We start from the raw sequence: 27,749 nt of genomic DNA on the forward strand, positions 1-27,749 counted from the left end.
TTCCAGAGCTTTGGGCCGTAACTGACAAAGGCCCTGATTTTCTTGCAGCTGTTGCTGAGAGCCTCCAGCAGACCAGCAGCAGATGATCACAGTGTTCCCATTATCCCATTAGCCCATTATTGTTTTGTGTACCAGGAGGAGGACCTTAAAATCAATTCTAAATGTCACAGTAAGTCAGCGCAGAGACTCGCTGACAGTCCTGCTGAGCTCAGTTAATGTAACACAGGTGAAATTTCCCATGGTTGCATCTTTTTTACAGGCCATCTGAGGTCATCTGTGTTCACATCAGCAGCAATGATGGAGGTTATTCTGATTCTGACGCAGATAACTGTGGACAGGCGGGGGTGGTGCTGAGCAGCTGGTCGATGGTGGAGAATAATATTGTAGAGCTCCCAGCATGCACAACACACAGGGCTGGTCAGAAATAGTTAATTCTAATTGTCAATGTTTAACCCTGTTTTCCTGATGAAGTCCAGAATGTTACCATTCTGATAAGTGGCTTCATTCACATGTCGGGTAAGTCCAAGGCTGCTCAGTGGTTCAGGTGGGAGAATGAGTGTTTGTGTCCTCTTACTGAATTTCTTGCTGGATTTGCCTTCGCAGTGCAGGACGTCAGCCCACGTCCTGACTCGAGTGGATCTTCTCATTTGGGCGCCGGTGCTGTGCCAATAGGAAGCGTCATTTGGAAACGCTGGTTTGGGAGCATAAACTGCTGATCCAGTGGTGTGAGGACACATCCAGGACCGGCTCATCTGTGCCAGGACGCCCTGCAGCTGAACTGATCCACGTATGTAATGTATAATGTATAGAAGTCTGTCTGTGTGCAGCAACTTGCACAGAGGCTGCTGCAGGGTCAATCAATGGCTCATTCTTAAGTATCTGAAGCAGCGTTGTTGCAATCCTCTTTTCAAGTCATGCAATTCTCTGACTCAGTCACTCAGACTCTGTGCAGCTCACAGAGTCTGACATGTTGTCTCCATCCTTATCCCAGGTTTCCAGTCACAGACGCAACAAAGAATGCTTGCGCTGTTTGGAGGACACAAATAAGTAAATATGAATGGAGAAATGTAAAGAAAATAATTAAAAGTGTATAAAAATAGAAAAAAGTAGAAATCATACAAGAGCCACAAGACTCAAAATGCAAAATTACAGGAAATAGCAGTAACTTGTGTCGTACTTGAGCTAATAGTGCAATATGGTCTCAAGCAAATATAGCTACAGCTTTGCATTTAGCAAACAGACATCTATCCAGAAAGAGAATAAGCACATTAATCGAAATGTTGAACTGTGTCTTTAAGTAACACACAAGGTCCGTCAGGAGGACAGCAGCTTCCTGGAACGCAGCACAAACGCAGCAGTGTTGGAGCACAAATCACGGTAGTTGGGGGAATCAGTGATGTAATAGCCTTTTTACAAATTGATTAACGCTGTGGATGGAATCCAGTGGAAGACGCTTTAGAGGCACACTCATAGTGAAATGCGGTTATGCCGTAGTTGCCACATTATCACATTAAGCCAGAGAGCCTAAAAGAAATGAAAGTTTTAATGTGATGGTTTGAGTAAAGAACAGAGTCAGCATTGAAATTCGTATTTGCTCTGTGTGCAACCCCATTTATGTCAACACAGCGTGCAGATTGTTTTCCATATGCACACCTCACACCTTGTGATCTTTGCACATTGCATGACTTTCTCTCTCTTTCTGTCCTCAAACACACAACAAACAGACAAAGAGTGAGACTACGATCGCCCACAGAGGGAATAATTCATCCGACTCAACAGAGACCGACAGGAGGGAACCTTTGGCAGAACCACAGAGAAGACCACAGTATTTTTTTTTCCTCGTATTACACTGATAGAACATCAAATACATGTACTTCTTACACAAACACATACAAGTAACATTTACCATATTTGAAATATTTATGTCTTCTGCACCAGGAAACCAAATAAGAAGCAGAGTGTGTCTCTCGCAGCAGTGCCAAAGATTCTTCTGTTAATGTATTTATTGCACAATCACACCTTTCTACAAGCACACAAAACATACTGAAGTCCGCCCACCACCCATGTCCCTCTTCAACCCATCCTCTCTCTCTCTTTCTCTCTCTCCCTCCCTCTCCCATATTTATATGACCTCCCGTCTGCTCATCTTCACAGTGGCCTTCCTGCAGGAGGAGAGTTATCTTGTTGTCGCTGTGCTTTCCAGTTGCCTTTCATTTGACTTCTAATCATGTCTGTTAAATTTTGTTTAGCATTGCTGGCTCTCTCCTCTCTGACTGCTGCGTCTGATCCAGACTGCGATGAGCTGCTTAAACCTCTGGAAGATCGAAACCGGGTATGTTGTCCTCAGCATTTACATTCAGGATAAAGCAGAAGTTGAGTTTTTAGGCCACGCTGGTGGATGAGAGCGATTAATCCTGAAATAACCATGACTGAAGTTATCATTGTTAGGCAATGCAACTGAAGGCAGGACTGTTTCTGTGCTGGTGATGTGTTCATGAAGCCACAACATCTGGTTCTTGAGAGCCTCTAGTATCCAAAAGTTGCCTTCAAATCAAGCTGTAGTTGCATTAAAGACTATTTAGCAGCCAACATTGGCATCTCAAATGTTGGAACACACCAACAAGGGAAGATTCGGGTGACTAAATATACACTGTGATTAATTTCTATGTTTCTATGTAATGAAATTATACAGTAAAAAAAAAAGGTTCTTTGATATATATTTGAGTGCAGATTTTCTAGACATATGAATATTAATTTTCCACATCTGTTTCTAGGTTTATGGAAAATGGATATTCCATGCTGGAACATCAGACAACGCAGAGCTCCTGAAGGAGCTGAAGACTATCAGCAGCTCCTGGATTGATATCTCACCCATGTCTGGTAGCGATGATTACACCCTTCGCTGGGGAGACAAAATGTAACTGCTGCTCCTCTGAATGTTCACATCTTTAAGGCAACCAGTTAACTGTGAGGCTCACTGCAGTTTCTATGTGCTTATCATGTTCACCTCTCCTTGAAAGGGGTGGAAAGTGTCATCATGGATCCGTTAATTCCAGCTTCACGGGGAACTCCACCAAGGTCACATGTAAGTAAACGATGGTGCATGTTACTGTATGCGCTTCGGCCCGCACTTCCTAGAAATGCTCTACATGGATAACATTATGCTAAAGTTGTGTTTATATCAAATAGTTCACTTCAACTCCACCACTCATGAGCATGTTGGGAAGCACCTGAAGTCCTGCTCAGACTGCATCCTGTGGATCGACAGCTCAGTGACGCAGGGCACAAACGGAGAGACCAGAGAGGGCAGAAACCTCTACCTCTTCAGTGAGTTCACAGCTTTCTCTGCACTGATGTACAAAGACTCAGATTTTGGTATTCAGTTGTGGTAATTTATTGCAGAAATGTTTTGGCTGGTTACCTGAGATAACGTTACCTTTTCCCTCCCCATGCCCTCCCTCCAGCAAGGACTGGGGAAATGGACGCCTCTAATCTGGAAGTGTTCAAGAAACAGGCTGGGTGCCTCAAGTTCGAATCAGAACTCCACTTTCGAGAAACCACAGGTAAGATGCTGCGGTCTCTCTCTGTCCTCACCACTATGCTCACAACAGTAACGAAGCGCGTGTAACTTGATTTCCTGCCTCTGTTTCAGACCTGTGCCCTGACACCACAGATGCAAACGAGGAAGAGCAATAGAGAAAGTGCATGCTGGAGGGTCCGTTGTCCCCCCGCACCTCAAATCTATGACACCTGAAGTTAGTCCACGAGTCAAATTTGTATTCAAGTATGCTTGTGTTTCTCACAGATGTCTTGATAGATGTGAAGAGGACGCCTTTTCTTTCCGCGCTGCAGAGGAGTTTAATACGACGAGAGTGATTGTACCTTTCCTAAGTTTGTCTTTACCTTGTAGCAGCAAAGAGCTACTTACCTGCTGAAGTTAGTCATCATGGCAGACTGATATTCTCAGTAGATTGCTGTATTAAAGACAACTGAATAAAATGAATTCACATTTACTGGCAATCATCATGATGGACAGCGCTTGAATGCCTCTTTCTTTTATAAATGCAGTATAAAACTTAACAATAGACAACACTGTATGCTTGCATGCTTCTGTTTTACATAAATGTGATCTGTTTGTACTTTCTGGCTCTTGGCATATATTGTTGACACTACTAAGTACGATCCAGTGAGCATCCAGCAATTTCTGCAAAACATTGTCCCAAACAGGCTGTAACAAAGTGAGAGTTTCTCTGACAAAAGGAATTGTTTTGGGACTAACATGCGTGGAAATGCCATGCAGCACTGGAGCAGCTGGCCGACTTCATACTCTCGTTCTACCTCAGCCTTTTCATGCAGTCTGCTTTTAAGAGAGCCCCTTGAAGGATGGAGTGCAACAGTTTACCAGGGCTGTGAGAAAGTTGGACTGGAGTGCAGCCCTCTCAGACGTCGCCCTGCACTGTGTGGTGAGTTTCCATGAAGGAACAGAAACATGGTGGCTTTTCATGTTCTGGTAACTTTCTGTCACTTAATTTCACCATCAAGCTTTCTAAAATGGAAACGGCCATCTCCCTGCCTCAGTGTGGCTCGATGATCATCATTAAAAATAAAAGATTGCAACTTCATGAAGGTTATTGTGTTAGCGCTGTCTTGTTAGTGCACATCAATAAAGGGTGAAACTCTCACGCACAGAGGAACACACCGTTTAAGGACTTCATGTGTGAGCTACATAACCTTCCCTTTTAAGGCTGAATATGATCTTTATTCATCATCTTATCACTGTACAGTATCTGTTACACAACATCTGAGCAAAAACAAACTAAGGAAACATGAAACTTATTCCACCATAAAACATGCTTTGAATCTTTGAAAAAACTGTACCTCTTACAGACCAAAGCTTTACTGGTATGTGGCCATGAAGAACAACAGGGGATTTATTACCCAAGCCGGACAAATGGCAGCGCAAAGAACCTCTGAACACATTGTTTGGGTGGAGAAGGAGTTTTCAGATGGGGCCGATCAGCTGAATCACAGTGTTTTGGCGACACACGATATTTGAAAAGTGATAAGTCCTGATTGGCTCTTGTCTTTGACAGGATGCACATGAAGTGTGTTGTTATACTGTGACACATATGTCAAGTACTGGTGTTTGCCATTGATGGTGATGATTTATCCCTCCAAAAGAACAAAAACATAACCAAAAAAACCCTGAATGACCAGGATCTGAACTGTTTCCCTCGAAAGATGTTATGTAAGATGCACCTGCAGGAGGAAACAAGAAGTTACTTAATGCCAAAGCAAATGTCCAAATGGCTGCATGTGTATTTGCAACGAATTAGCAAGTAAAAGCAGTTCGTGGAGCGTTTGGAGGGTTCTGAAATGCCAGAGCTGAAATAAGAGATGGAGACAGGAGAAGAGACCTTTCTGTGTTTGTGTTGTGCATGTGTGTGTGTGTGTGTGTCTTTAGTTTTTCTGCCTTTGTGTGTATGTGTGTCTCTTTTATTTTCTCTTCCTTTGTGTGTGTGTGAGACTCTGTGCAGGGGGGTGTTCACATATTGAAAGATCCAGGGGTCTTTTCAGACTCTGCCAGCTGGCTGTTATGTAACAGAATAAATAGGACACACAGCCCTTGCTGACTGTGTGTGTGAAACGACTCCTTTGTTCTATCCATGGACTGGGGTTCGCACAGTCACAATTGTAAGATCGCATTGCTGAAACACAGCTGTTTCACAACGCAGGTTAATAGTTGTTTGCCATAAAATGAGCTTTCTGGCGGGTCACATGTACGAGGGTGTGTTAATAATATGAAACAAAACTCACCCATGTTCCAACATTAAGAGCTGCACAGCTCACCTTTTCTAACCATAATGTCCTTCCCTTCAGGAAAAGAGCAGTGTGTGTGTGTGCGTGTGTGAGTGTGTGTGTGTACATGCATGCATACATGTGTGCGTGCATGCTTGTACATCCATCTTTTGGACCTTGGGAGTGAGGACATTTTGCTTATGTAACTAACCAAGTGAGGACCTTTTGCAGCTGTTTGAGGATTCAGACTTAGCTGTTACGGTTTGATGGTATCGTATAAGTACAGGTGTGTGTGTGTGTGTGTGTGTGGGAATGTGTATTACTCACATTGTGGGGACATAAATCTGTTGGATGAGTCTCCAAATCCAAGTCCAGTCGTCCTTGTTTCAACTCCTCTTGGACAGAGTCACGTTGAGTTGAATCCAGTATGTGTGTGTGTGTGTGTGTGTGTGTGTGTGGGTGTGTGTGTGGGTGTCTGTTTGCGTGGGCGTGGGTGTGTGTGTGTGTGTGTGTGTGTGTGTGTGTGTGTGGCCCAGCCCACTGTTACACAACACTTCCCCTGGCTCCTTTGAGGAGGCTCTAGCTGGCAGGATCCCTGACATTAGTGCTGCTCTCTGGCTGCCTGCTGTCTCGAGCCATGGCTGCACAGCTGGTTGTTGCTCTGCTGGCTCTCGCCTCCCTGGGTGCTGCATCTGAACCGGACTGTAAAGAGCTGGTTAAGCCTCTGGTACTGGACAGCCACAGCCCCGTGAGTATCAACGATCCTTTGTTATGAGCTGGTGAGGATGCTCTGAAGCCTGGTGCTGATGATACAACTTGAATAGCTGAGTTTTGTTTTGGTGTTCGATTTACTTACATTAAAATGTGCTGCAGGGGGATTACAAGTAGGGCTGTTAAAGAAATGAAACAAATGTGTTTGACAGTGTGTTTAAGGAGACAATAATTGTATGACTCTTTAGAATCTGTGCAGCTTCTGCAGTCTGTTTTGTATTATCTTGGCTTTGCAGCTTAAATTAGTAAAGCATATCCAATTTCCCATGAACATTAATGCATCTTGTATATCAAGCCTACTGTACATTATGTAACCTCTTAACAGAAACAACAACTGTTAGCATAGAAATTGATGCTGCTGCTGATGATCAGATGCTGTTTCCAAGGTTGCAAATGAACCTTGTATCTCAGTAGAATAACAATGACGGCAGAACAAAGGCGTGATACAGCTATCGCTTTCAAACCAATGCTTGTGGCAGATCTATGGGAAGTGGGTGCTCCATGTGGGGTCATGGGACCAGCCCGGCCTGAAGAGCGACCTGGTGACGGTGAACAGCTCCTGGGTGGAGCTGTCAGCCTCGTCAGACAGCGGAGTCATCACCGTCTACTGGGCCGATCGCCTGTGAGGACACTGCTGACTGCGAATGATCAGTCATGTTATGTTGTTATGTTCACATACAAATAACGAAGTTGTCTGGAGCTTGCAAGATTTTCTTTTTCTTTCTCATCACAGAGGGGAAGATAAATGCCTTCAGGGTAAAGCCAATGCCACCGTCTCAGGAATGACCACTCACACCACCTGTATGTATTTTGTGATATTCACAGTGTTTTTCTGTTTACGCCCTGACTCACCATCTCTCTCTCTGTGCTGTGTAATGTTATGTGGGGGATGCATGCAGCCAAAGCACATTAACAAGGTGTAGGTGGATTCCATAAGTAAACAGCCACGCGAGGCTGCAAATGCAATATCTGGATGTTTTCTACGTATTATTACATTTCAAATCAATCCATGAAAATGAAAAAGTCATATTCAGCGTCTTGCATTGTGGATACATTCATGTGGAAGCCTTGTTTTTCCTGATGTTTTGCAGTTAATATCAACGGTCACACTTCATATCACGATGGGAAGTTCTATGAGACCTGCTCCGACTGCCTCCTGTCCGAAGACACCACCCTCCTCCCTGACGGCAAGTCCAAGGGACGATACATTTACCTCTTTAGTAAGGCTTTGCTTCCTTCCTCCATCACTGATTTGAGTAAAAATACACGGGTTTTGGTCAGTACTCTGAGATATTACTTTGCCATCTGTCTCTACTGTCTCCCCTCACCTCACCCACATGTTTTATTTCTCTGGCTGCTCTTTTAAAGCACGGACCGGCACCCTGGAGCCATCTGAGTTAGAGACCTTCAAGAAGCAGGCGCAGTGTCTTAAATTCCTCCCAGAGTACCACTTTGGAGGCAAAGGTTAGCCATCATTGCAGCTCTACGTCTTTCCAATTAAATTATATACGTTTTCTTTCATGCCGCCTTCTTCACTGATCATTTTCTCTTATTTCAGATCTGTGTCCAGACGACAGGGTAACCACTACACCTGCTGCAGAGAACACAGAGAGTGAGAAAACTGAAGTTCAGCCTACTGCAAAGTAAAGCAGAGCAGAGGTGTCAGCCCTGTGATCAGCCTGCGCACACCCAGACATACCCAGCTTAGCATGTGCTAAATGGTACTGCAATGTGAGCTGCATGTGCATTTCCAGCGTCATGTTAGATCTGTGGTCAGTCATGTGTAGTCTTAGTACTGTGTGTCTCTGCTTGCTAAGCTGCTTGACCTCTCATGATTTAGTTTAGGAAATGTGAAATCTGAATGGCATGTTCTGGCAGGTACAGTAATGGATGAAAAACACTTACAAGTTTCCTTTAAGTCAGATTAACTACCTGTAAATAATTAAGTGTGTGAACTGTTTTCAACTGTTTGTGTAGGGTAAATAAAGCAGCTTTCAGTCTCCCTCCGTTCTGCATTCTAGTCATTTATTCCTACCCTTATTCACAAAAAGTGCTTGGCTCCTGAGCTCCAACATTTCTTGGTCGTTTTTCAAATGCAAGATGCCAGACGCTCTGCTGACCCGTATGTAAAATGATACGCTTCATCCAAACTACTACAGCTCTTCTCAAATGCACCGCTGTTCCCAGAAACTTCAACAAAGCCCGTTGCTGGGTAATGTCACTGTCAGGGGGAGAAAGAAGACGTCAAACATTTAACTGTCGCCTCAGGGAGTCTGCGCAGATCCACGGGGACGCAGCCTTCGTTCCGCTGAAGAAAAGCTGCTTCAGGTCCTTTTTAAGTGTCTCAACAGTCCCAGACAAGCCGTGGCACTTTGCCTGAGCTCGTTCAGGCACAGCATTGGCAACAGAGGACTGTTGAGCTTGCCATTCAATGCTGAGCAAAGAAAATCTGCATGGCTCTGCATGGTCATTAAAAAACCTTCATTGGTGCATCCGAGCAAGTAGAACCCCCCCCCCCCCCCATATTAGCACTTGCACAACACCTTTTTTTTTGTTTGAAACCCCGGAGGGAAAATGAATCGGCGTTAGACGTTTTTCTGTTGCAGCTCCAGCAACATCCTCTGCAGTGCTGCTGTCTTTCCCTCTTCCATCTCATCCTCACCCCTCTGCAATAGCTATGGCTCTGCCTGTTGTTGTATTTCTATTGGCTCTCACTTCCTTCAGCGCTGCAACCGCACCTGACTGCAAGGACCTGGTCAAACCCATTATGCCAGAGGACCCCAAAATGGTAAGCTGCACTGATGATGCTTTTTGAGTCTTATTAATTCCAATGATGGTTGGTTTGATTTAAAAAAACACATTATCAATAAGCACATGTGTATTTTTTAATGTAGTTACAAGAATGTTGACTTTTCATGTGAAGGTTTTTGGGAAGTGGGTGTATGTGATGGGAGCTGGTGACCCCAAACCATACCACAAGGCACTGGAATCTCTGAAAAGCTCCTGGATAGACTTGTCTCCCACATCCGACAGTCAAATTGTGACATTACGTTGGGGAGATCGCTGCTTGTAAGTTTGATGATTAACCTAATTAAATATGTAAGGCAGATCCTTAAATAGAGTTTGTAGCACTAAATTTAATAGAAGGTGCACCATGTTCAAGTCTAAGCTTGTTAAACAAACTTGCACCACAACATATTCTTGTTTCTCAGTAATCGGTGCATCTTGGGGGAGGTGAATGCCACAGTCTCAGGACTTGCCACCACTTTTCGCAGTAAGTGAACATCAAACAAATGATGTGTGTATTAGCACATGAGACGAAGCTGTGTCTGTCTTCAACGTGATATTTACAGCATGAATAAAAGCACAGGATATCCACAACACCAGATCTCCATATGGATAATATTGCATGATAATCAGTCACTCTGTCCACCTTTAAAGAAAATCTGTCAGACCACAAAGGACATATTCTACAGACCTGCTCTGACTGCCTGCTGTGGACAGACACCTTTCGAAATGGGGACGTCACTGGTAGATACGTCCTGCAGTTCAGTAAGTCCTCAGCAGTTTTAACAAGACTGGCTCAGAGTTTCAAGCGTAGCGACTCCTTTTCACAATTCCCCCTCTCTTTCAGCAAGGACGGGAAAAATAGACCCCAAAGATGTTGAAATTTTCAAGAAACAAGTTGGGTGTCTGAACTTCCCAGAGAACTTCCACAGCTACGATGAGAAAATAGGTGAGTAACTCTTCAGCAGCCTGAAAAGACTGGAGCTAAACACAAAGCTGGACCTGCGAGTCCAGGTCTTTACAACACACACAAGTCGCCACAAGGTGGAGATGTTGTATTGTGAAAAAGCAACATTTAAATAAGATTACACACAATGTCTTCATGCAGCAAACTTCATTAATTTTGGAGTAATTCCATAAAGAGCAATGCACATGGCCAGGATATGGAAATGGAGCCAATGTTCTTCATGCTGCTCAGGGAATATTTTCTGTCTTGTGTTTGTCTGTTACAGCTCATCTTGTTCATGTTTTCCTGTGTTTCAGAGCTGTGCCCCGATGACAAAGAGAGTGCAGACTGAGCTGCAGTGTAAAAAGATGAAGAGATACAACAACACTGTATTAAGCAAAAAATATGTATAATGTAGTAGTATTGTTTTGATTGAATTATCTCTGATTTAGCACAGACTTTGCTATTTACATGTATGTTTTGGCTTCATGAACGCCAGTGCATGAAGTGATTAATGATCTGATATATGTACTTAAAAAACCTATAACAGATGATGATATATTGAATTGCATTATGGAAATTTGGGGTCAAAACTGTTCTTTTTGTCTCACAATAATGCAGTTACTACATCACGTGTAATATTTTTCAGATTAAAACTTTATTATTATTATTATTATTATTATACACTAAGTCTTTAATCCTTATGATTCAGTGAAAACGAGAATATGAAACAAAAACATGAAAAGAAAGTCGGGCAGTTTTACAGGATACGACACGCTGTCATACTGGTGGATGCATGACTGCAAAATAACAAAAAGTTGTTATTTTATGTAAACAATGATACATCCAATAAGCTAATTTAAGTGCAGATGATCCAGCAGGACTACACACTGGACACACTCTTTTGATCCAACCCAAGCATTTCCTGGGTGAGGATGAAACACACATCGACTCTGATGTGTCACGCTCTGTGTATGTGTGTGTAAGTTTGAAGAGTCTCTCAGAGTCAGGCTCCTGGTGTCCGTGCAGTTAAGCCACCAGCCTGCTGTAATGGCTCCCCAGGCCACTTTGAACACTGTCCATCTTGTATGACCTGCTGCTGTCCGTCCGCCCGCTGGTTCTTGTACTTTGCGTTCCTGAGCTGCTCTCTGCTGGGGTCAGTCGCCTACATCTGAGCAGCGCCGCCATCTGCTTCTGGCACTGAGAGGAGCCAAAGTAATAGAGGACCGGATCCAGACAGCAGCTGAGGCTACCCACACACATGGAGAGCAGGTACGCCTGGTAGGAAGTGTCACTGGACTTGTGGGACACCTGAACATAGTGAACCATGAGGATGATGTTGGTGGGGGTGAAGCAGACCACAAACACCACCAGCACGACCACGGCCATCACCACAGCTCGAGTCTTCCTGGAGCGGTTCTCCACATTGGCTGCTGCCAGAGCCTGAATGATGCGCACGTAACAGACGACAGTGAAGACAAGAGGGATGAAGAAGAAGACAGAGGAGTAGATTGGGAAGAAGTAAAGATAATAAGCCTGTAGGGTTTCCACATCCTGCACATCATGGCAGGTGGTGATGCCCAGGTCTGGCAAATGGATGGTTTGCCCAGAGATCAGCAGAGGGGATACTCCTCCGAGGGCCAACAGCCACATGGCAGCACACACGGCTGAAGCTGTCTGAGGGCTGCGCCACGTCAGCGAGTTCATGGGGTAAACCACGGCCAGGAAACGGTCAATGCTGATGCACGTCATGAGGAGCACGGAGCAATACATGTTGCAGTAGAAAGCCGCCGTGACGACTCTGCACATGAAGGAGCCGTAGATCCAGTTGTTGCCGTTGTAATGGTAGGCAATCTTGAAGGGAAGGAGCAGGCCGAAAAGCAGGTCGGCGCAGGCCAGGTTCAGCATGTAGATGACAGCCGGCTTTCTGGGACGGATGTGATGCACAAACATCACCATGGCAGCGAGGTTGAGGGGCACGCTGATGATGAAGACGAGGGTATAAATGGTCGGGACGAAGCCTGTTGCCAGACGACCCTGGAGAAAACCTTTAGCTTCCTCTGAGACAAAGTAGTGTTTCTGGGGATGGTGGTGCGGCCCGTGGAGGTCGTGTCTTTTCACCGGCTCCTGTTCCGACCCTGAGCCGGACCCCCCGTCATCCCTCAGACTGTCTAACACAGACAGGTCGAGGTAGTCCACGGGCTCAGCAGTGACCATCACAAAGTGACCAGAGAACGTCCGAGGGAGCAGCGCCGAGCCTTCGAGGAGACGGAGGGAAACAGAATACATCAGTTTTCTCTGGAAATGCTCCTTTCTGAAGTGAAGATGCAATATTATCTGAAGACATGCTGTGTGTAGTGCAGCCTTCACCATGAACACCAATATTTTTCATTACTTCTGACTTTTTACAAATATACAATGTGGAACTACACACATTAACATGACTGGGTTCATACAGTTATACACTGGAGGTATTTTAATATTGATCATCTTATTTTAAGCAACACTTACCGAGGCTGCTCAAATACTCCATTACAAACAAAAGTCCTGTCGTCAATATTACTCACGTGGAGTATTATCAGCAACATATACATTAATTAAAAGTACTCTTTATGCATTATTGGACTGAATCATTCACCTGTGGCGAAGCAGCATTTAAATATGTGTCTGAGGGGAGCTGCTTTGAGGTGTATTGTTGGTTTGTCTACTTATTTATTACAGGCTAATCATGTTTTGTGTGTAAAATCGTAACCTGCAAAGTAACTTTTAACCATCACTATCAAATCATTAGCATTAAGTATCATAACATCAAATTTCTCAAGTAAAATAGAAGTACCTCTAAGGTACGTAGGCTACTTGAGTAAATTTTGAGTTATTTTCCACCACTGTCCATTGACCAGCTGCATGCTGTCAGCCAGACTGACACAATGACCAATCATTAAGCAGCAGCTCTAAAACTTTAATCATGGTTGAAGTTTCTCATTACTGGCACATTCTTCACTCTCAGTCACTAATTTGTCCAGACATGTTGGGAATGTGAACGCAGTACCAATCCTGACTAAGAAGCTTTCTAATAACCCAACTTGTTTAAACCAGAGATGCCTTATTTATTTCAAACCAAAGGTTGATATGTAGTAAAAGTTATCCCATCGTGCATGTGTAAAGCCCAGCTGAGTACATGCCTGTACAAAGTATAGCCACATAAAATTACGCAATAATCCATTATGAAGTATTATAGAGTTCAAAGTTTTGGTTACTTCATGGTTACTTACCATTTTGGGAGGCGAGCGCAGAGCTGAGGAGAGAAAACAACACCAACAACCCGAGTGACGGCTGAACCATGGCGTTACTGTATATCCTCCAAACGTTTTACACCTACAAGCGTGTTGAAATGATCTGTTTGCCAGAGGAGTTGTTGAAGTGGTTTTCTGCCAGCTTCAAACATGTCATTACAGTCTAGTGTGGATACTCCGCCTCCGCCTCACTGCACAACATCTCCTCCCCATTACAGCCACACGTGCGACCTCGATCTGCAGACGAAAATATTTTTCCTCCAAGTACTTTAAGGTTGGAGGAGGTTAAAACTGGTGTTGATAAAAAATAGAACGGATAATTAAAATGATACTGATCATACAGACGACAGCTGAGAGAAAGCAGGTAATTGTGGACATGTGTAATTTATTATGCACATTGTTCAAAAATTAGAAATCACATATACTGACAAACACATTAAAATACATCAGTTGCAGCTTTTAAAACGTTTTAATGTTTTATTAATTAAAACATGTTTCTTTAAACCCTTGAATTAAAAGGCACTGGTCATGCAGGCCGGCTGGAAAGACAGTACTGCTGCGTCTGAGATTTCCAACGAAACCTTCAGGTTGTTTCAGCACAAAGTAACAAGAACAGTGTTTCCAAGCATCTTTTACATACAAAACATGAAGACCATTACAACTTCATTCTTAAAAATACATTACATTTACAATCACCATGTGGAAAAATAACGGACAGGACACGTTTAGCTGGACAGTGACAACATTTCATTTCGTCGTGCTCAGTGAAATTAGAAACAAAAAACAGAAAAAGTGTCCTGCCATCTCATGTTTTCTGATTAAATTACTTGTGTTGAACTAACTCAGAAGGCACAGCCTGTCCCCCCGTCCTCTGACGCTGCTTCCTCCCTCCTGTTCTGCACTCGCTCATTTTCCATAGAATTTTTTGTTGAGGAGGAAGATGAGCAGATTAACGTTCACTTTGGCTTTGTCGAACATCTTCATGACGGCCACGCCTTCGTACTGCAGCTGAAGGAGGTCCTGGACACAGAAACATATAACATAAATAACCTCTATGTGGGAGTACACTCAGTTCTTGTGTTGCTGTCATTCAAGGTCGATGTTTTTACAGTTCGTGGTCTGACTCTTCAGACTGGTCTGTTCTGTACAGACCTTTATTCATACATGACGTCCTGCATGTCTGTCTGTTCACACTCCATACAAACATACAGAGAATTCAATACAACAAATCTGTCTTTATGTGGAAATATTTGCTTTCTTTCCATGATATTTCCTGCGAGCAGACCAACGAGGCAAACAGGAAATCTAACCATCTGCCATGGAGGTTTAGTGTCGGCCGCTGAGCTGCTTTTATTTTGTGACATTCTGATGAATTTGGGAAATGTTTACCTGGAAATGAAGCTGGACCTTTTCCATCTCAACTCCCATAAATTTGGCCTTCACCTCAAAATCCCCAACTTCCTCAGTGGGTGAGATGTCAAACATGACATTTTTGAACCTGAATGAAGAGAAACAATAACATGAAAGTGACGGCTCAGCAAACGGGTGAAAACACACTAATCATTTTACAGCATTTAGCCCTGTTGTTTCAGACATACCAAAACTAAATGAAAGCCCTTATCAGCATTTCCTCAGAGCTTGGAGGAACTGACGTTAGCACTCAAATCAGCTTAAAATTGCTTGATCTAACATTTTAACTCAGACACACGAGGAGCGCGGTAATGGCTGTGGTGAGGTGGGACATGAAGACGGACGTCATCTCACTGAACAATACCCCCAATAATATTTTTCTTCCCATAAAAACAGAGCTGACAAGGCAAATCCTACTGACTGGTGAACAGCTCAACTCACTGGTTTGTCTGAAGTCCTTCTATCTCCAGGATGACCCCCTTCTCATGCAGTCTGGCTGCAGTGTACTTCAGAGACTGTGGCTTCCACTTCTTGCTGCCCTTATCGTCTCCTTTGCTGTCCAGTTTAATCGATCTGCGAGAATTCCTGGACACGCAAACACACAAGAGTAAAATCATCCATCCATGAAACCATCCAGACAACACAAATAATAAAACATCACACACACACACACACGCACACACACACACGGTGAGAGGAAAGGAGGTACAACTCACTTCCGGTTGAGGTTGTCCAGGCAGGTCTTGATGTAGGTGTCATAGTAGTTCATCTGGTCCTGGTAGAAGGCTGTTTTGGAGTTGAGTGCTGTCAGCGTCTGCTGGAGCTTCACCAGCTCGGCCTTCCTCCTCTGCCTGTAGCGTCTTTGGTAGCGAATGTCCTGTCAATAACAGGTTTGCTTTACAAGTTAAGAAGCCGTACAGACCAAACATAAGTTATCGCTGGAGGCGTGAATCGTCCTGTGTGAACGGAGAGCTGCGTATGTACCTTTGAGATGTCATTGATGAGGTCCTGGTATTTGTTACTACCAGCGACGAGGCCAGCCTGCTCCAGGTTGCGGAGGTTCCTCAGGATTTTCCTCTTCTTCTGCTCGAGAGGCAGCTGGCTGTCCTCCAGCACTGCCGGGCTGCTCTTCAGGCCCTCCGGGGTCTGAGCGTCCTGGACTGCCCGGCGCTCTACCATTTTAGTATGTTCCACCTCCTTCAGGAGCAAGGGCAAAAAACGGTTTCGGTGCATATATGTGACGAAGAAAAGTGGCTGTTGAGTTCATGGGTGAGGCAAAACAGAAGGACATAGATGAAAATATCACCTGTGGGGCAGAGGCATGGGTCTCAAGAATTTCAGGCAAGGTCTCTCCATTCTGAATCCGGATCACATCCACGATAAGCTTCTTTGTCCTGACACACACACACAGAAAAACATCAGCTGTAGATACACATATGAAGCTGTTTTGTTTCACTGGCTTCAGTTTTCACTCAGAATTTAATAATTATTCTCCACATTAAATCGTAATCAGGAAACAATTCATACACCCAACCCCTAAACCATCTGACTCATATAATCACCTTCTATCTACAAGGTCATCTTTGTCTGTTTGTTCTTCCAGTTGCCTCAAAAAATACTTTACAGATTGCAAAGAAATGTAGTTTTTGGTGCTGGCTTGGACTCAACAGCGCCACCATATGTATGTATGTATGTATATATGACCCATACTGCATTCACTTTTAACTCCTAAAAATTGTATGTGCCTTTCAGTCTCCTGAAAGAAAGTGATCCACACGGATACACGTTTTACAGCCAAGATAACCGTGACCGCCAAACCCCTTCCTTTTAGGACAGGAAATGATAGAGGAGCAGGAAAGGACATGAAGACATGCTTCTGAGTGATAGCTACAAAGACACACACACAGTGTCAAGAGGGGATGAGTGCAGCGCATCGCACACGTTCGTGGAAATCCCAAACTCTATGATGAGCTCTTCTGAGTCAGTGTGATTCAGTGTAATGGTGTTAAATATACATCATTGGCTGGATTATATCTGACAACAAGCTTTGCAGGGAGCAGTTTGTCTCAGCATCCTCCTCCGACAATAAGCTCACTTTGTCATTAGAGTCTTTAAGTCTTTGTCGTCTCCTTCCAGAAGCTCGAACTTGCTGGTGAGGGTGAGGGAGATCTCCGTCTTGGCCAGCTGGCTCAGAGCACTCTCTCTGTTCGGGTCGTTTGGGTCGACTGAACCTTCGCCTGAAAACAACACGCAGCACAGTGTGCAAAATAATAAATACACTGCAGCCAACTGATGATTAACCTGGGATGAATGCACATGTGTGTGTTGGACAGTACCGAGAAATGTCTCTACATCAGGGACGTCTCCCAGGTCCTGCAGCAGCTCATGCAACAAGTCACTGGGGTCGGGAGAGATGGCCTCCAGATGTTCCAGGAGCAGCTGAACGAATGCAGAGGTGATTAGTCTTGTACAGGAAAGCTGAAATATTTACTGTACAACTGAAAAATATTGTGATACAGTGAATGAACCTTGTTAAATTCATCTTTAGAGACACAACAGGACAGATTTACGAGTCAACAGGTTTGTCTTACAGGTAAAATATGAGTATGATGTACTGACTTTGTTCATCACACACACTACAGGAGACATAACACAAGAGACACGTCATCATGTCCCCATTTAAAGCATGCATCTTCGCTCTTCTCATATCAAGCAAACAGACAGGAAATGCTAAAATTATCTTTGTGTGCAAAATGAAGGTTGAGAGAACATCTGCTCAAACCAACACGTCGCCTCCATTATTGCCCCTGTGTGAATAAGTGCAGAGTGAAACTGATGACAAAAGGACACAGATGGCTTAAACCCACTGACGTCCTCACCACTAGCCCCTTTCCGAGGAAGTGGAAATGTAAAGAAAGGAAATAGGATGATAACAGAAACGAAGCAAGCGGCTGGGACAAGGGATGACGATACATCCTGAAAGCAGAGGGCAACATAACCACAGTGGGTGGGATTTAAGCAGGAAGTAGATCAACTGAGAGCTGAAGTATCATGCCTAGTTTTATTTTGACTTTCAGATTTGCATACATGTTGGTTTAAGGATAAGAATCCTTTCAGATAATACTCCACAGTACCTGTAGTGTCAGTACAAACACACCACTGGCTGACAGAAGGATGAATCTTTTGTTATTTCAATGACATCCGGAGGTGAAATGTGGCCTAAACAATGTCTGAGTCATGTTGCTTGGGTTTACCGAGTGGGTATTGATGATCTCCTCTATTGAGATGTAGATGATAGGCTTGCTTAGAGTCACCATGTCTGAGTATTCATCAATGTTGAACTTCTCCTCGGGTTCAGGGACATCACATGCCGACTGGAAAAATACCCTGAAAGAGGACAAATATCAGTAGTTAGTGGTTTTAGGTCTTCAAGCCCCAAATACTGACCGCTGATTTCCTTGAGATTGCGGCTGCAGGCTATTAGCTCTGACACTGTTTGGCTAAAATGCTTAATTGTCTTTAATGTGCCTGTGACTTTCCAGCTTGGGTGAATTACTCATCCGGACCTGTTCCCAGAAAACGGACCACTATCTGTGTGGATTTCCAGTAATGATGAGTCATTCATTTTGCAAACATGGTGGCCCAGCCCTTCTTATTTGTGAGTCTGTACAGGTCCATCAGGAGTTCAGCTGATTTGAGGGAAGACATCTCCTGGTTGCTGAAACAGCACATTACAGCTTCTTCCTTTACCAGGATTCTCGACTTCCTCCGTGTCAGCTTAACCCGACCTTACAAAGGGAACGTGTTTGTTTATCAACTCGTTTTCCCCTGAATTTGTTATCAGAAGGAAAATTTCTTTTTGCATGTGCAGCTTCACCCAAAACACAGAGAAAAACAGCACATGCAAGAACTGCTTTACCTCATGTGTTTTCCCCCTTATTATGTTTTTTTTAACATGAACCAAAAGTATGTAATTAAGATGTCATGCAAGGCTTATCTATACTCCAAAGGATTTTCAGGATGTTTGTACCAGATACAGAGCAGATTTGTTCTTTCAATACTCTGTCTTACCTAAACTTCTCATAGGTCTGAGATATGTAGTTGTTCAGTGGCGTCATATGTGCATTCTCGCCCTCAAACAGCTTATTAGCAGCGGCGTGCTGCAGCATCTTTGCCACAGAACCCAGGTTGCGACGCTGGTCCAAGTGAAGCTGCCCTCCAGCTGACATGTCGATGATGTCGAAGCCGTCAGGGGCCACGATGGCTGGGTTCATGTAGCGGTAGTACAGCAGGTTTCCCACAATCTGCCATAAAAAGAAGAGAAGACATCATTTAGACCTTTCGTTAATTAAACTGCTCTCACCTCAGCAAAGCATGCAGAGAAGAATCATAACGTGCTGTTCTGTGAATGGAAAACTTTTATCAACACGTCCGAGGGTTTCTACCTTCATCAGCTCATCCTCTGAGGCATCTGGAAACCTTTCATGGAGGGTGTTCTTCAGAACTTTTGCTATGTATCTCATGCCATAACTACATGCAAAACAAAAAGAGTGATGGGACGTCAAACACAAAACAACATGCATTCATGTACTATATGACGAATGATACGGCAAGCATGACAGAGAAATACAGGATTAAAGCATCCATACTTGCACTAATTCCTGCAAGTACTGATGGGTTTCAGCGTCTCCTTATATGCATTTACACACTTTTTTAAGAGGGATTTTTTGCACTGATCATAATTGAAAAATGGCACCATCTTGTGGTATAATGAGCTTTCAGCAATTTTTCAAATGATGGTGATTTTTTTGTGATTTTATGATCAAAGATGAAAGGATGAGCGTTCAGCTCCCGATCACAGAACTGAGTCGGGTGAAGTTAATGTCGCACAAAGCAAAGTTCTGTTTTCAGTGCTTGAGCACAGACGACTGTTTTGAGCAAAGCAATTATTGTCCAATAATGACCATGTCCCAACATGCAACTAAAACCTTAACAACCAGAATGAGTGGCTAATGACATGCCAAAGCATATGATCACATCCCGCCTCGCCCTATTTCAGTCACGTTGCTCTCATTATGTTGAATAATGGTGTGAAAAATAGAAGAGACAAATACTCAACAGGAGGATTATGAAATAGAAACAATAGGCAGCACGAAAAAGGAAATCTTTCAATGCAAAGGATAAAAAAAGGCTAAAAATCAATTAAAATAACATGTTTTACCCTTCTAATTACTTTCATAAAGTAAAAATACAAATGCACTTTGAAAGCATCTTCCTTCTTTGACTTCATGCACTTCCTGTTGAAACGATACTGAGGCAGAATGCAGGGGGTGGACAAAATAACAGGGACGGCGTAAAATATAATGCCGCTCAGTACAACACAACAACCATCCCAAATTATGGCCCCAAGAGTTGAATCAACACCTCACAGCCTTGTAATGTAATGCACACAGTGACACTGTCATGTGTTTATGTGTATCATGCTGACCAATATGCTCAAGCACTGACAAGCAGAGAACACAAAGGACAAGCGGACAGTGAGACTTAACAGATCCTAAAACTTACGGGATGTTATCCAGTGAGGACACAATTGAGTTCAAGACCTTATCTGTAGCAGACCGCAGCGCCAGACTGGATGCCTCCAGCCTGTGGCGTACTTCCTCGTGTGACATGGCCTGCTCGGGAGTCACTTCGTACGGCAGCTTGCTGAGGGACGACAACAGCAGCAGGCAAACATTTATGCACTGTTCTCAGTCTTATGGTGGTTTGGACATGTAAAAAAAGATGAGTAAACTAACCACACCAATGGACGAGCACCTCTGTCTGCAATGTTTTCACACACTACGTGTCCCCCTACCTGGCCTCTCCAGTCGCCGTCTCCAGCTGGTTGACCCAGGCTTTGTACACGTCCACTGGGTTGGTGTTAATGCCTAAATGCTTGTCCTCAATGATGTCTTTGACCACTGGAGCCAGAAGTTGCCTGAGCGTGTTGTGGCCGCGTGCCCCTCTGTTGAAGCTCACCACCATCTTGATGACTGTTGGGTTGCCCGTCACTATGTCCTGGATCTGGTCCACCTTAGAACTGAGACATACGGGCGAGGAGGTACAGTTGATTTTGTCCACCAAACAACAAAAACAACACAGAATTTGCGTTTGGGGAATTAAAAGCTATCCTAAACAGTTACAGTCACTTGTGTGATCATAATACATTCAAACCATTACAGTAAGACGACAGTGAGAGTGAGTGTAGACTTGGTGCTGTGTTGATTGTGTCTGCAGTTCTCACTTGATTTCCTCCTCCAGAGCAGTCTTGAAGAGTTTGAGCAGCAGGTATTCCTCTCTCTGGTTAGAGGCGTAGTTGTACAAGGTGAAGATCACAGTGTCCATAAACTTAGTGGACTTGTTTTGGGGCATCTGGAAGATCAGCTTGGCCAGGTAAGGTGGATTGGTCTAAAGGGGAGTGAAGAGAGAAGGAGCAGAGTGAAGTGAACGTCTGCAACCGCACTAATAAACGAATGATGATATCTCATTAAAGTCAGGGTAAAGGTGAGGTGGAGTTTGACACATTTTTTCATCACCTGCAGCAGGTAAAAGAGATGCTGGTAGGCCTCCAGTTTCCTTCTTTTGCCTTTATTTAGACCCTTAATACCCAGTTTGTCAGCTGCAGTCAAGTCATCTTTACTCGCTTTATTTTTCTTGCTCTTCATTTTCTTATTATGGGACACAACATCCTTTAAAAAAGAAACAAACACCAAACCAATTAAGCAGCCAAACTGGACCACACAGGTTAAAATGACAGGACTTTAATCACAGTTCAGTGTTGATAACCTCTGCGTGAAATCTGCAGTGATACCAAGCTCTGAAAGACGTCAACCAACATGAAATCCTGCTGTGCCTTCGTTTAAAAGAGCTGCCAACCTGCAGAGTGATCCTGTTCTTCACCAGCAGTCCGATCTTTATGTCCATCAGGTTCAAGTCTTTCTCCATCTGCTGATTGGAGCGAATATTGGTGACCACTTCCTCCCTGAGCCGCGTCACTTCCTGCTCTTCCTGAAGGTCCAAGGGGCTCTGCTCCAATAAGTGGACAAACTTGCGCACCACTGACAGAGGAGGGTCTTTGGCCCCAGCTGAAATATGGCACATAAGAAAGTCAGCGAAAGCCCTCATCTTTCATATGCACTCAAATGTTCTTTTTTTTTTTACAACTTCTCACATCACAATATTGATCTGTATCAATACGCAGTAGCTAACTGAGGAGTGTAAAAAGCCTTTTTGACTCACTGAGGGTTCTGTAGTCATCTCTGGCTTTGTTGGCCTTTAGAAAAGCCTGGATTTTCACGATTTCTTTTTCCTAAACTCAGAGATAACAGTGAGTCTTGCACAACATGGAACAAACAACACAAACCCAGGAAGCCGCTCAGTTATTGGTTAAAGCGTTACTCACATGATCTTTGAAGAACTGCAACCTCTGACCGTATTTACGTTTGGCTTTCCACATTTTCACCACAGACTGGATCTGAAAACAACAATTTTTATGTCAGGTTTCATATGGTAGCTGTGTTATTCATGTTAGGTACATGCACATTTATTTAATAAATATTTTAGGTTGAGACTGAGGATTTCCAGACTGTAGATAAAGCTTTCATTGCACAGCTTTACAGTCGTCTAGTCACTCAAAACGTTTTTTTTTATGAAGGGTAAACAATTTATCACCTTGACAATGGAGGCAACATTTTTATGAAGTAAATTCATCCTGTCTTGGTACATTTTCCTCTGTTTGTAACCTTTCCAGCAAGCCTGCAAAAGAAAAAGGAACAGATATGATCAAAAATGTATGAGCGTGCTGCAAGTTGTGTCTTTTACATCAGTGACTCCACAGAACAAATGGCCCCAAACTCTCACAGGTGTTGTCTTTGATGTGTTCTCGATGCACTGAAGAAAGTTTTTTTGGGGTCTTTTTCAGTCAGCACACTGTAATCTTTTGTACGGCTGCCTCTATTGATTTATTATTGCACAGCTGCATGAGGGATCACTGAGGTTCATCCGATTCCTGACATCAATCCCCGTTCACAGAGGAGACACACACTACCTGCAGTCTGACCACATGTGGCTCCTGTTGGTGGAGATACTCCATTCTCTGGGCATGCTTCTTCCTCACCAGGTAACCTCTGACCCTCGCCTGCAGCTGGGTCACCAAGGACTCATTGGCCAACCACAATTGCTCCCTGTTATATTCTGCAGTCACACTGCTGACGACGGCCTACGAGAAAACAGCTTGTTTAGTAATTTTTCAGGCTGAAGGGAAAAAAAAACACCCTATATGAGGAATATTATGCTTTCAATTTTACTGTCACTGTAAGTATGTTACAAACATTACATGACGGGTAGAGCAGAGGGTACCTGGATTTCTTCTTTACTGAGATGGTCACCATTATGCTCAAATCCTTCAGGCTCTTCCCAGGTGCCCTGTCTAGTTTCCAGGTTATAATAGTAGTGATATCTGTCCTTGATGCAATGTTTCACCCACACACTATCAGTGCTGCCTGGAGGAAAGCAGAAAATGCCCCTTTAGACACAGTGAACGTCATATTGAACACCAACCAGGTGACTCCTCTCCGTGCAGGCATCAGATTCCTTTCTTACGATACTTGTGCAAGTAAGTCAATTTACCTTTAGCAGCACTCTTTGTTTGTCTCTGTGCTAGTTCAGTCTGGTATGTGTCAGCACATTCAGGAAGCACCGCTTTAAGTCCAGCACTGGGAACTTGCAAAGCCTGCAGTGTGTTCTTAGAGTCCCCCTCAGCCACCGTTCTGTTAATATCAGCTACTGCTCCAGCCACTAGCAAAGGAAACAAGATTAACATTACTTTACTGTATTTATTCCTCAAGTCATGACATGTTAGTTTTATAAAGAATTAATATGAAACAACGTGTACCAAAGTGCACAGTCTCTAAATAACGTGTCATCATTTTCACTGGCAGAGCAGTTCTGACAGAGGAAAGAAACACTGTGTGTCTGTCACTGCTGCCAGAGCATCGATCATGAAAGAGGACATTATGTCTCAGGGCAATATTGACTAAATGATCTGCCTTCATGTCATTAACATGTAAGTATCGTTGATTCATATTTTGGTTCTTTATGCTCTTCAAATGAAGTAAAAGTCATGTTAACACTCCATCAGTGAGAAGGAGGAGTTGTAATCTAGAGACATCTGAAACAAGCTATGAGTGTTAATTTAGAGCAGTAATGAGCCACGGTGTCAGTGTTGTGTGGTGATGTGAAAATAATACGTATCCTGGTCCGAACAATCAGAATCTAGCACTGGATGTTCCCACCGCATGACAAGAATTAACTGGACATCAATGAACTGTTGTTGAAGTGCTTCAGAGATGGATGAGTGAGTTCAAACTCTGGGTACGCACATGTGAGAGCCTCCTCTTCATCCTGGTTGGCTGTGTGTATGGCCTCTTGGATTTGGTCCAGCCACAATACTGCAGACTCATCTCCAGAGCTCTGCAATCAGGTGAAAGCTGGAGGTTACTCGTCGTCTTCGCAGGAGGAAGAGACCAAACTGCACCTCAGGCACACAAGGCATCGCTCACGCGCAGCCACACAATACTAACTTGTTATATAATTAAAAACATTTTTTGAAGCAATTTTAGTAAAAAATAAATAAATAAATTACCCAAGGTTAGAAATTCTTGTTGTTACGGTACATTGTGCAATATGCTAATTCATCAAGTTAGGATTGTGGAGATTGTGAATATGCAGCATTTTGCTCTACGGCAGAAGCACTGATCACAAACACGACACGAGCTGTTAGAGCAACAGCTAGTAAATGACAGTACCATTTCCCCTGTGTCCAGAGGTAAGATCTGAGGAAAAGGAAAACATGTCAGAGCAGTTGTTGACAATGGTCACACGGCAAACATACTCTCGCCCTCAATCAACGACAATGCAGCATCACAACAAGCACGAAGAACGTTTATTCAGCTTGACTTTTGTGTTTGTTCTCAGGCTAATTTTAGAGAACTCTGCTGGGCCGACGGGAAGGAAGTCCCCATTAAAACACACCGAGCAGACTGAAAGCAGCAGCTTTGTTTACATCTGCATCTGACCCACGACCTCCCGGCCAATTCACGGGGTGAGAGAGAGGCAGCAATGTGAAGAAAAACACCCAGCGGTTAATCATGTGAGAGATCATTATGTCATTTTTGTGTGTGACATCATTTCAGTCTGGAGTTTGGGGTACAAACCAGAGAGGCATCAATGCACTCGATCTGTGAGCTGCATGTCAGGGAAGCAAACCAAGAAAAAGAAGTTTTTTTTTGTTTTTTTTTATGCTTTGTATACTTACTATACTCAATTTCAAGATTCTTCAATCTCATAACCAGGCTGACCAACACACCATCACCCTCCAATAAGTCCAAAATCCACTTTAATACCAAAACCCCGCAATGAGCTCAACCACAATAAAATGACTTAAAACCACTTGTAACAGTAATCAGTGTAATTTGTTCATGTTCACAGCTGCTGATAAACCATTAAGCAGTCAGTCCCACCCCAGTGAGTCAGTGGGCAGTTAGTGACGCAGGCAGAGGGGAATTCAGTTTCAGGCCTGGGCAGGAAACATGCTCACTGCAGCGTGCAGACATGCAAGCGTCCCACATACTGTACACTAGCAGGAAGCTGAGCTGAACTACACGCCGTTATCAGCTCTACACTGCAGAGATGCAAAACGTCAAACTTCAGCAACGCCGAGACGGGTGAAGATAAAGGAAATCTTTAAAAGCTCTGGGATATAAATTGGAGTGATATGGCCGACCTTGTGCCAGGACTACTCATTTGTTTGATGGCAGTGCAGACAATTCAGCATGATGGTAAGTTCATCTTTCACAATGCTTAGCTTTTAACATTACGTTCTTTTGTAACTGGTTGACGTCTCTTTTCCCAAATCAAAGCTACAAAACACTCTAGCGCAGCTGTGAATACAATACAAAATGCCCAAATTGAAAGTGCTGCACAAAAAGATGTTTATAAATGTTTAATTTTATGCTAGAAATGACTGTTTCCTCAAAAAACATCACTAGAAAGTCTTGAAAGGAAAGTTGCTTTAAAGCCACAAACACTGTTTTTGTACTCATTGATAGGAAACAGAACCAGGACAAACACCAATAGTTCACCTGGTGCGATGCCAAAAACCTTCAGGGGGAAGACGAACAACCTTAATCAGACGAAGCTGCTGCCGGCTCTGTCCTACCCCAGCACAAACCCCTGGCTGTATGCGGACTCGGAGGACGCAGTGACAGCCTATACCAAAGGGGTCCTCAGCACCTGGGTCATACCTTCATCGTACATCCTGGCCATGCTGGTGGGTATCCCCTCCAACGCCTACATTCTGGCCTTTCTCAGATTCAGAGCAAAGTCCTTCTCCACAGCAGTCCTTTACCTGAACCTGGCTTTGTCCGACCTGCTGCTCCTGCTTTCTCTGGCACTGCGAGTTCACTACCACTTCAACGGAAACGACTGGACATTTGGGGAAATCTCCTGCCGGCTCATCACCGCGTTGTTTTACGGCAACGTTTACTGTTCAGCTCAAACTATAGCATGCATCAGTCTGAGGCGCTACCTGGCTGTGGTCAGACCGTTTCTGTACAGACGGCTGAGTAAGACGACGCTGGCTGCGTGGACGTGCTTGGTGGTCTGGTTCCTGTTTGGCGCTGCTATCGTGCCTGAGCTGCTGGTCAGGCAGAGCTACCGGGTTGCCCAGCTGGGAGTCACCACCTGCCACGACATACTTCCCCTAGAAGAAAAATCCCATTCTCTACTGGTGCCATACAGGCTGATGCTGGTTTGTCTGGGCTTCATGGTGCCCTTCCTGATTTGTATCTATGCCCATGTGGCCGTGGTATACCACCTCGGGCAATCGGGGTGTGACTGGAGGCCGTTTATCAGGGTCACCACTGTGGTTTTCGTCATCTTTGTGGTGTGTTTTTTGCCGAGCGGCATCCTGCACATCGCCCACTACATCCGCCTGTTTTCCAGTGGGGATGACAGACTGTATGGGTACTACAGAGTAGCGGTGTGTCTGTGCTGCTTCCACAGTTGTCTGGATCCCTTCCTGTGTATGCTCATTTCCAGGACGGCAGCCTCAGAAATACAATTCATCTCCCTCCACGGGAAACCTAAGAGGTCGGCTGTTATGATGTGAGACTCGGTGTGTGTGTGTGTGTGTGTGTGTGTGTGTGTGTGTGTGCCTTGCAGGACCATTGTTGGGAACCAGCAGGGGAGCATCAGCTCAGAAACAAAGATGTGAAAGTTAAAACTGGATGCTGTGAATTTAACAGGGCGAGGCTGCAGCCTCTGTCACGTCCAAAACAAGAGCAGGAGTCGGTTTTTGAATCTTTGGGACTTTCGGGATGAGCAGAGGAACATTTCGACTGTGAATCCTATACAAGCGTATCAGGCCAGCAAAATGTCAGACTGGGACATTGTCGGCGTGATGACACAGACAACTGTCATCATTTTGTCTTTGCTTTGTTACATACACAACGTTTACTCTTCCCCTTCCAGTTTTCAGTTACATGTATGTGTATATAAGAGCTCTATATTATTAACAGGATTCATAATCAACAGTGGAGCCATGTCAGGGATGTGAGGCTGCCATGCAAGTCCAATAAAACGAATGATTAAAACGAGATAAAGTTTCAACTTTTTTTCTTTACTTCTTTACATCGACACCT

At 44.0% G+C, this 27,749-nt stretch overlaps 6 protein-coding genes across 7 annotated transcripts in view; 4 read left to right on the forward strand and 2 right to left on the reverse strand.

Moving 5' to 3' along the window:
* Window positions 1–1,359: 1,359 nt before the first annotated feature.
* Window positions 1,360–4,139, forward strand: LOC143320456 (uncharacterized). The gene is made up of 6 exons (XM_076730118.1): window positions 1,360–2,332; window positions 2,775–2,917; window positions 3,021–3,085; window positions 3,190–3,327; window positions 3,465–3,563; window positions 3,653–4,139. Exons 1-6 carry the CDS (start codon window positions 2,228–2,230, stop codon window positions 3,694–3,696), a joined length of 594 nt encoding a protein of 197 aa, XP_076586233.1. The 5' UTR covers window positions 1,360–2,227; the 3' UTR covers window positions 3,697–4,139.
* Window positions 4,140–4,305: 166 nt separating this feature from the next.
* Window positions 4,306–13,703, reverse strand: f2r (coagulation factor II (thrombin) receptor). Of its 2 annotated transcripts, XM_076730116.1 has the most exons (3): window positions 13,576–13,703; window positions 11,344–12,561; window positions 4,306–4,470 (listed from the first exon to the last, which is right to left on the reverse strand). In XM_076730116.1, exons 1-3 carry the CDS (start codon window positions 13,643–13,645, stop codon window positions 4,364–4,366), a joined length of 1,395 nt encoding a protein of 464 aa, XP_076586231.1. In that variant the 5' UTR covers window positions 13,646–13,703; the 3' UTR covers window positions 4,306–4,363. The 2 variants fall into 2 exon arrangements, with proteins under 2 accessions (XP_076586231.1, XP_076586230.1); XM_076730115.1 differs by lacking the exon at window positions 4,306–4,470 and having other exon boundaries at window positions 11,242–12,561.
* LOC143320455 (saxitoxin and tetrodotoxin-binding protein 1-like) lies at window positions 6,167–8,576 on the forward strand. The gene is made up of 6 exons (XM_076730117.1): window positions 6,167–6,547; window positions 7,050–7,192; window positions 7,304–7,371; window positions 7,662–7,790; window positions 7,939–8,034; window positions 8,129–8,576. Exons 1-6 carry the CDS (start codon window positions 6,437–6,439, stop codon window positions 8,215–8,217), a joined length of 636 nt encoding a protein of 211 aa, XP_076586232.1. The 5' UTR covers window positions 6,167–6,436; the 3' UTR covers window positions 8,218–8,576.
* On the forward strand, window positions 9,119–10,977 carry LOC143320457 (uncharacterized). Its single transcript, XM_076730119.1, has 6 exons — window positions 9,119–9,358; window positions 9,494–9,639; window positions 9,783–9,844; window positions 10,012–10,122; window positions 10,205–10,306; window positions 10,621–10,977. Exons 1-6 carry the CDS (start codon window positions 9,248–9,250, stop codon window positions 10,653–10,655), a joined length of 567 nt encoding a protein of 188 aa, XP_076586234.1. The 5' UTR covers window positions 9,119–9,247; the 3' UTR covers window positions 10,656–10,977.
* Window positions 13,704–13,962: 259 nt separating the features above from the next.
* iqgap2 (IQ motif containing GTPase activating protein 2) overlaps window positions 13,963–27,749 on the reverse strand; it is a 30,065-nt gene continuing 16,278 nt past the window's right edge. Inside the window, exons 16-38 of the mRNA XM_076731453.1 lie at window positions 24,429–24,519; window positions 23,677–23,844; window positions 23,407–23,549; window positions 23,096–23,266; window positions 22,720–22,803; window positions 22,451–22,522; window positions 22,288–22,357; window positions 21,925–22,133; window positions 21,585–21,737; window positions 21,293–21,456; window positions 20,864–21,088; window positions 20,572–20,712; window positions 19,452–19,536; window positions 19,078–19,310; window positions 18,261–18,393; window positions 17,343–17,445; window positions 17,102–17,243; window positions 16,313–16,400; window positions 15,991–16,203; window positions 15,723–15,883; window positions 15,448–15,591; window positions 14,986–15,094; window positions 13,963–14,616 (exon numbers count right to left, since the gene is read on the reverse strand). Coding sequence (XP_076587568.1) covers window positions 14,503–14,616; window positions 14,986–15,094; window positions 15,448–15,591; window positions 15,723–15,883; window positions 15,991–16,203; window positions 16,313–16,400; window positions 17,102–17,243; window positions 17,343–17,445; window positions 18,261–18,393; window positions 19,078–19,310; window positions 19,452–19,536; window positions 20,572–20,712; window positions 20,864–21,088; window positions 21,293–21,456; window positions 21,585–21,737; window positions 21,925–22,133; window positions 22,288–22,357; window positions 22,451–22,522; window positions 22,720–22,803; window positions 23,096–23,266; window positions 23,407–23,549; window positions 23,677–23,844; window positions 24,429–24,519 — 3,216 coding nt within the window. The 3' untranslated portion in view covers window positions 13,963–14,502. The remainder of the gene's footprint in view (window positions 14,617–14,985; window positions 15,095–15,447; window positions 15,592–15,722; window positions 15,884–15,990; window positions 16,204–16,312; window positions 16,401–17,101; window positions 17,244–17,342; window positions 17,446–18,260; window positions 18,394–19,077; window positions 19,311–19,451; window positions 19,537–20,571; window positions 20,713–20,863; window positions 21,089–21,292; window positions 21,457–21,584; window positions 21,738–21,924; window positions 22,134–22,287; window positions 22,358–22,450; window positions 22,523–22,719; window positions 22,804–23,095; window positions 23,267–23,406; window positions 23,550–23,676; window positions 23,845–24,428; window positions 24,520–27,749) is intronic.
* On the forward strand, window positions 25,656–27,697 carry f2rl2 (coagulation factor II (thrombin) receptor-like 2). The gene is made up of 2 exons (XM_076731454.1): window positions 25,656–25,886; window positions 26,157–27,697. Exons 1-2 carry the CDS (start codon window positions 25,823–25,825, stop codon window positions 27,215–27,217), a joined length of 1,125 nt encoding a protein of 374 aa, XP_076587569.1. The 5' UTR covers window positions 25,656–25,822; the 3' UTR covers window positions 27,218–27,697.

The sequence above is a fragment of the Chaetodon auriga genome, chromosome 5, assembly GCF_051107435.1.
Source record: "Chaetodon auriga isolate fChaAug3 chromosome 5, fChaAug3.hap1, whole genome shotgun sequence".
NCBI lineage: Eukaryota > Metazoa > Chordata > Actinopteri > Chaetodontiformes > Chaetodontidae > Chaetodon > Chaetodon auriga.

Excerpts from the sequence above, each read along its gene's own strand:
- f2r (XM_076730116.1), bottom strand. The coding sequence starts at position 13,645 with ATGGTTCAGCCGTCACTCGGGTTGTTGGTGTTGTTTTCTCTCCTCAGC. Across the intron at positions 12,562-13,575 it reads TGCGCTCGCCTCCCAAAATG|GCTCGGCGCTGCTCCCTCGG; the intron begins GTAAGTAACCAT and ends GTCTCCTCGAAG. Across the intron at positions 4,471-11,343 it reads GGGGAGCCATTACAGCAGGC|AACTCACCACACAGTGCAGG; the intron begins TGGTGGCTTAAC and ends TTCCTTCATGGA.
- LOC143320455 (XM_076730117.1), top strand. The coding sequence starts at position 6,437 with ATGGCTGCACAGCTGGTTGTTGCTCTGCTGGCTCTCGCCTCCCTGGGT. Across the intron at positions 6,548-7,049 it reads TACTGGACAGCCACAGCCCC|ATCTATGGGAAGTGGGTGCT; the intron begins GTGAGTATCAAC and ends TGCTTGTGGCAG. Across the intron at positions 7,372-7,661 it reads AATGACCACTCACACCACCT|TTAATATCAACGGTCACACT; the intron begins GTATGTATTTTG and ends GATGTTTTGCAG.
- LOC143320457 (XM_076730119.1), top strand. The coding sequence starts at position 9,248 with ATGGCTCTGCCTGTTGTTGTATTTCTATTGGCTCTCACTTCCTTCAGC. Across the intron at positions 9,359-9,493 it reads TGCCAGAGGACCCCAAAATG|GTTTTTGGGAAGTGGGTGTA; the intron begins GTAAGCTGCACT and ends TTTCATGTGAAG. Across the intron at positions 9,640-9,782 it reads CGTTGGGGAGATCGCTGCTT|TAATCGGTGCATCTTGGGGG; the intron begins GTAAGTTTGATG and ends CTTGTTTCTCAG.
- f2rl2 (XM_076731454.1), top strand. The coding sequence starts at position 25,823 with ATGGCCGACCTTGTGCCAGGACTACTCATTTGTTTGATGGCAGTGCAG. Across the intron at positions 25,887-26,156 it reads GCAGACAATTCAGCATGATG|GAAACAGAACCAGGACAAAC; the intron begins GTAAGTTCATCT and ends ACTCATTGATAG.
- LOC143320456 (XM_076730118.1), top strand. The coding sequence starts at position 2,228 with ATGTCTGTTAAATTTTGTTTAGCATTGCTGGCTCTCTCCTCTCTGACT. Across the intron at positions 2,333-2,774 it reads CTCTGGAAGATCGAAACCGG|GTTTATGGAAAATGGATATT; the intron begins GTATGTTGTCCT and ends ATCTGTTTCTAG. Across the intron at positions 3,086-3,189 it reads GAACTCCACCAAGGTCACAT|TTCACTTCAACTCCACCACT; the intron begins GTAAGTAAACGA and ends TATATCAAATAG.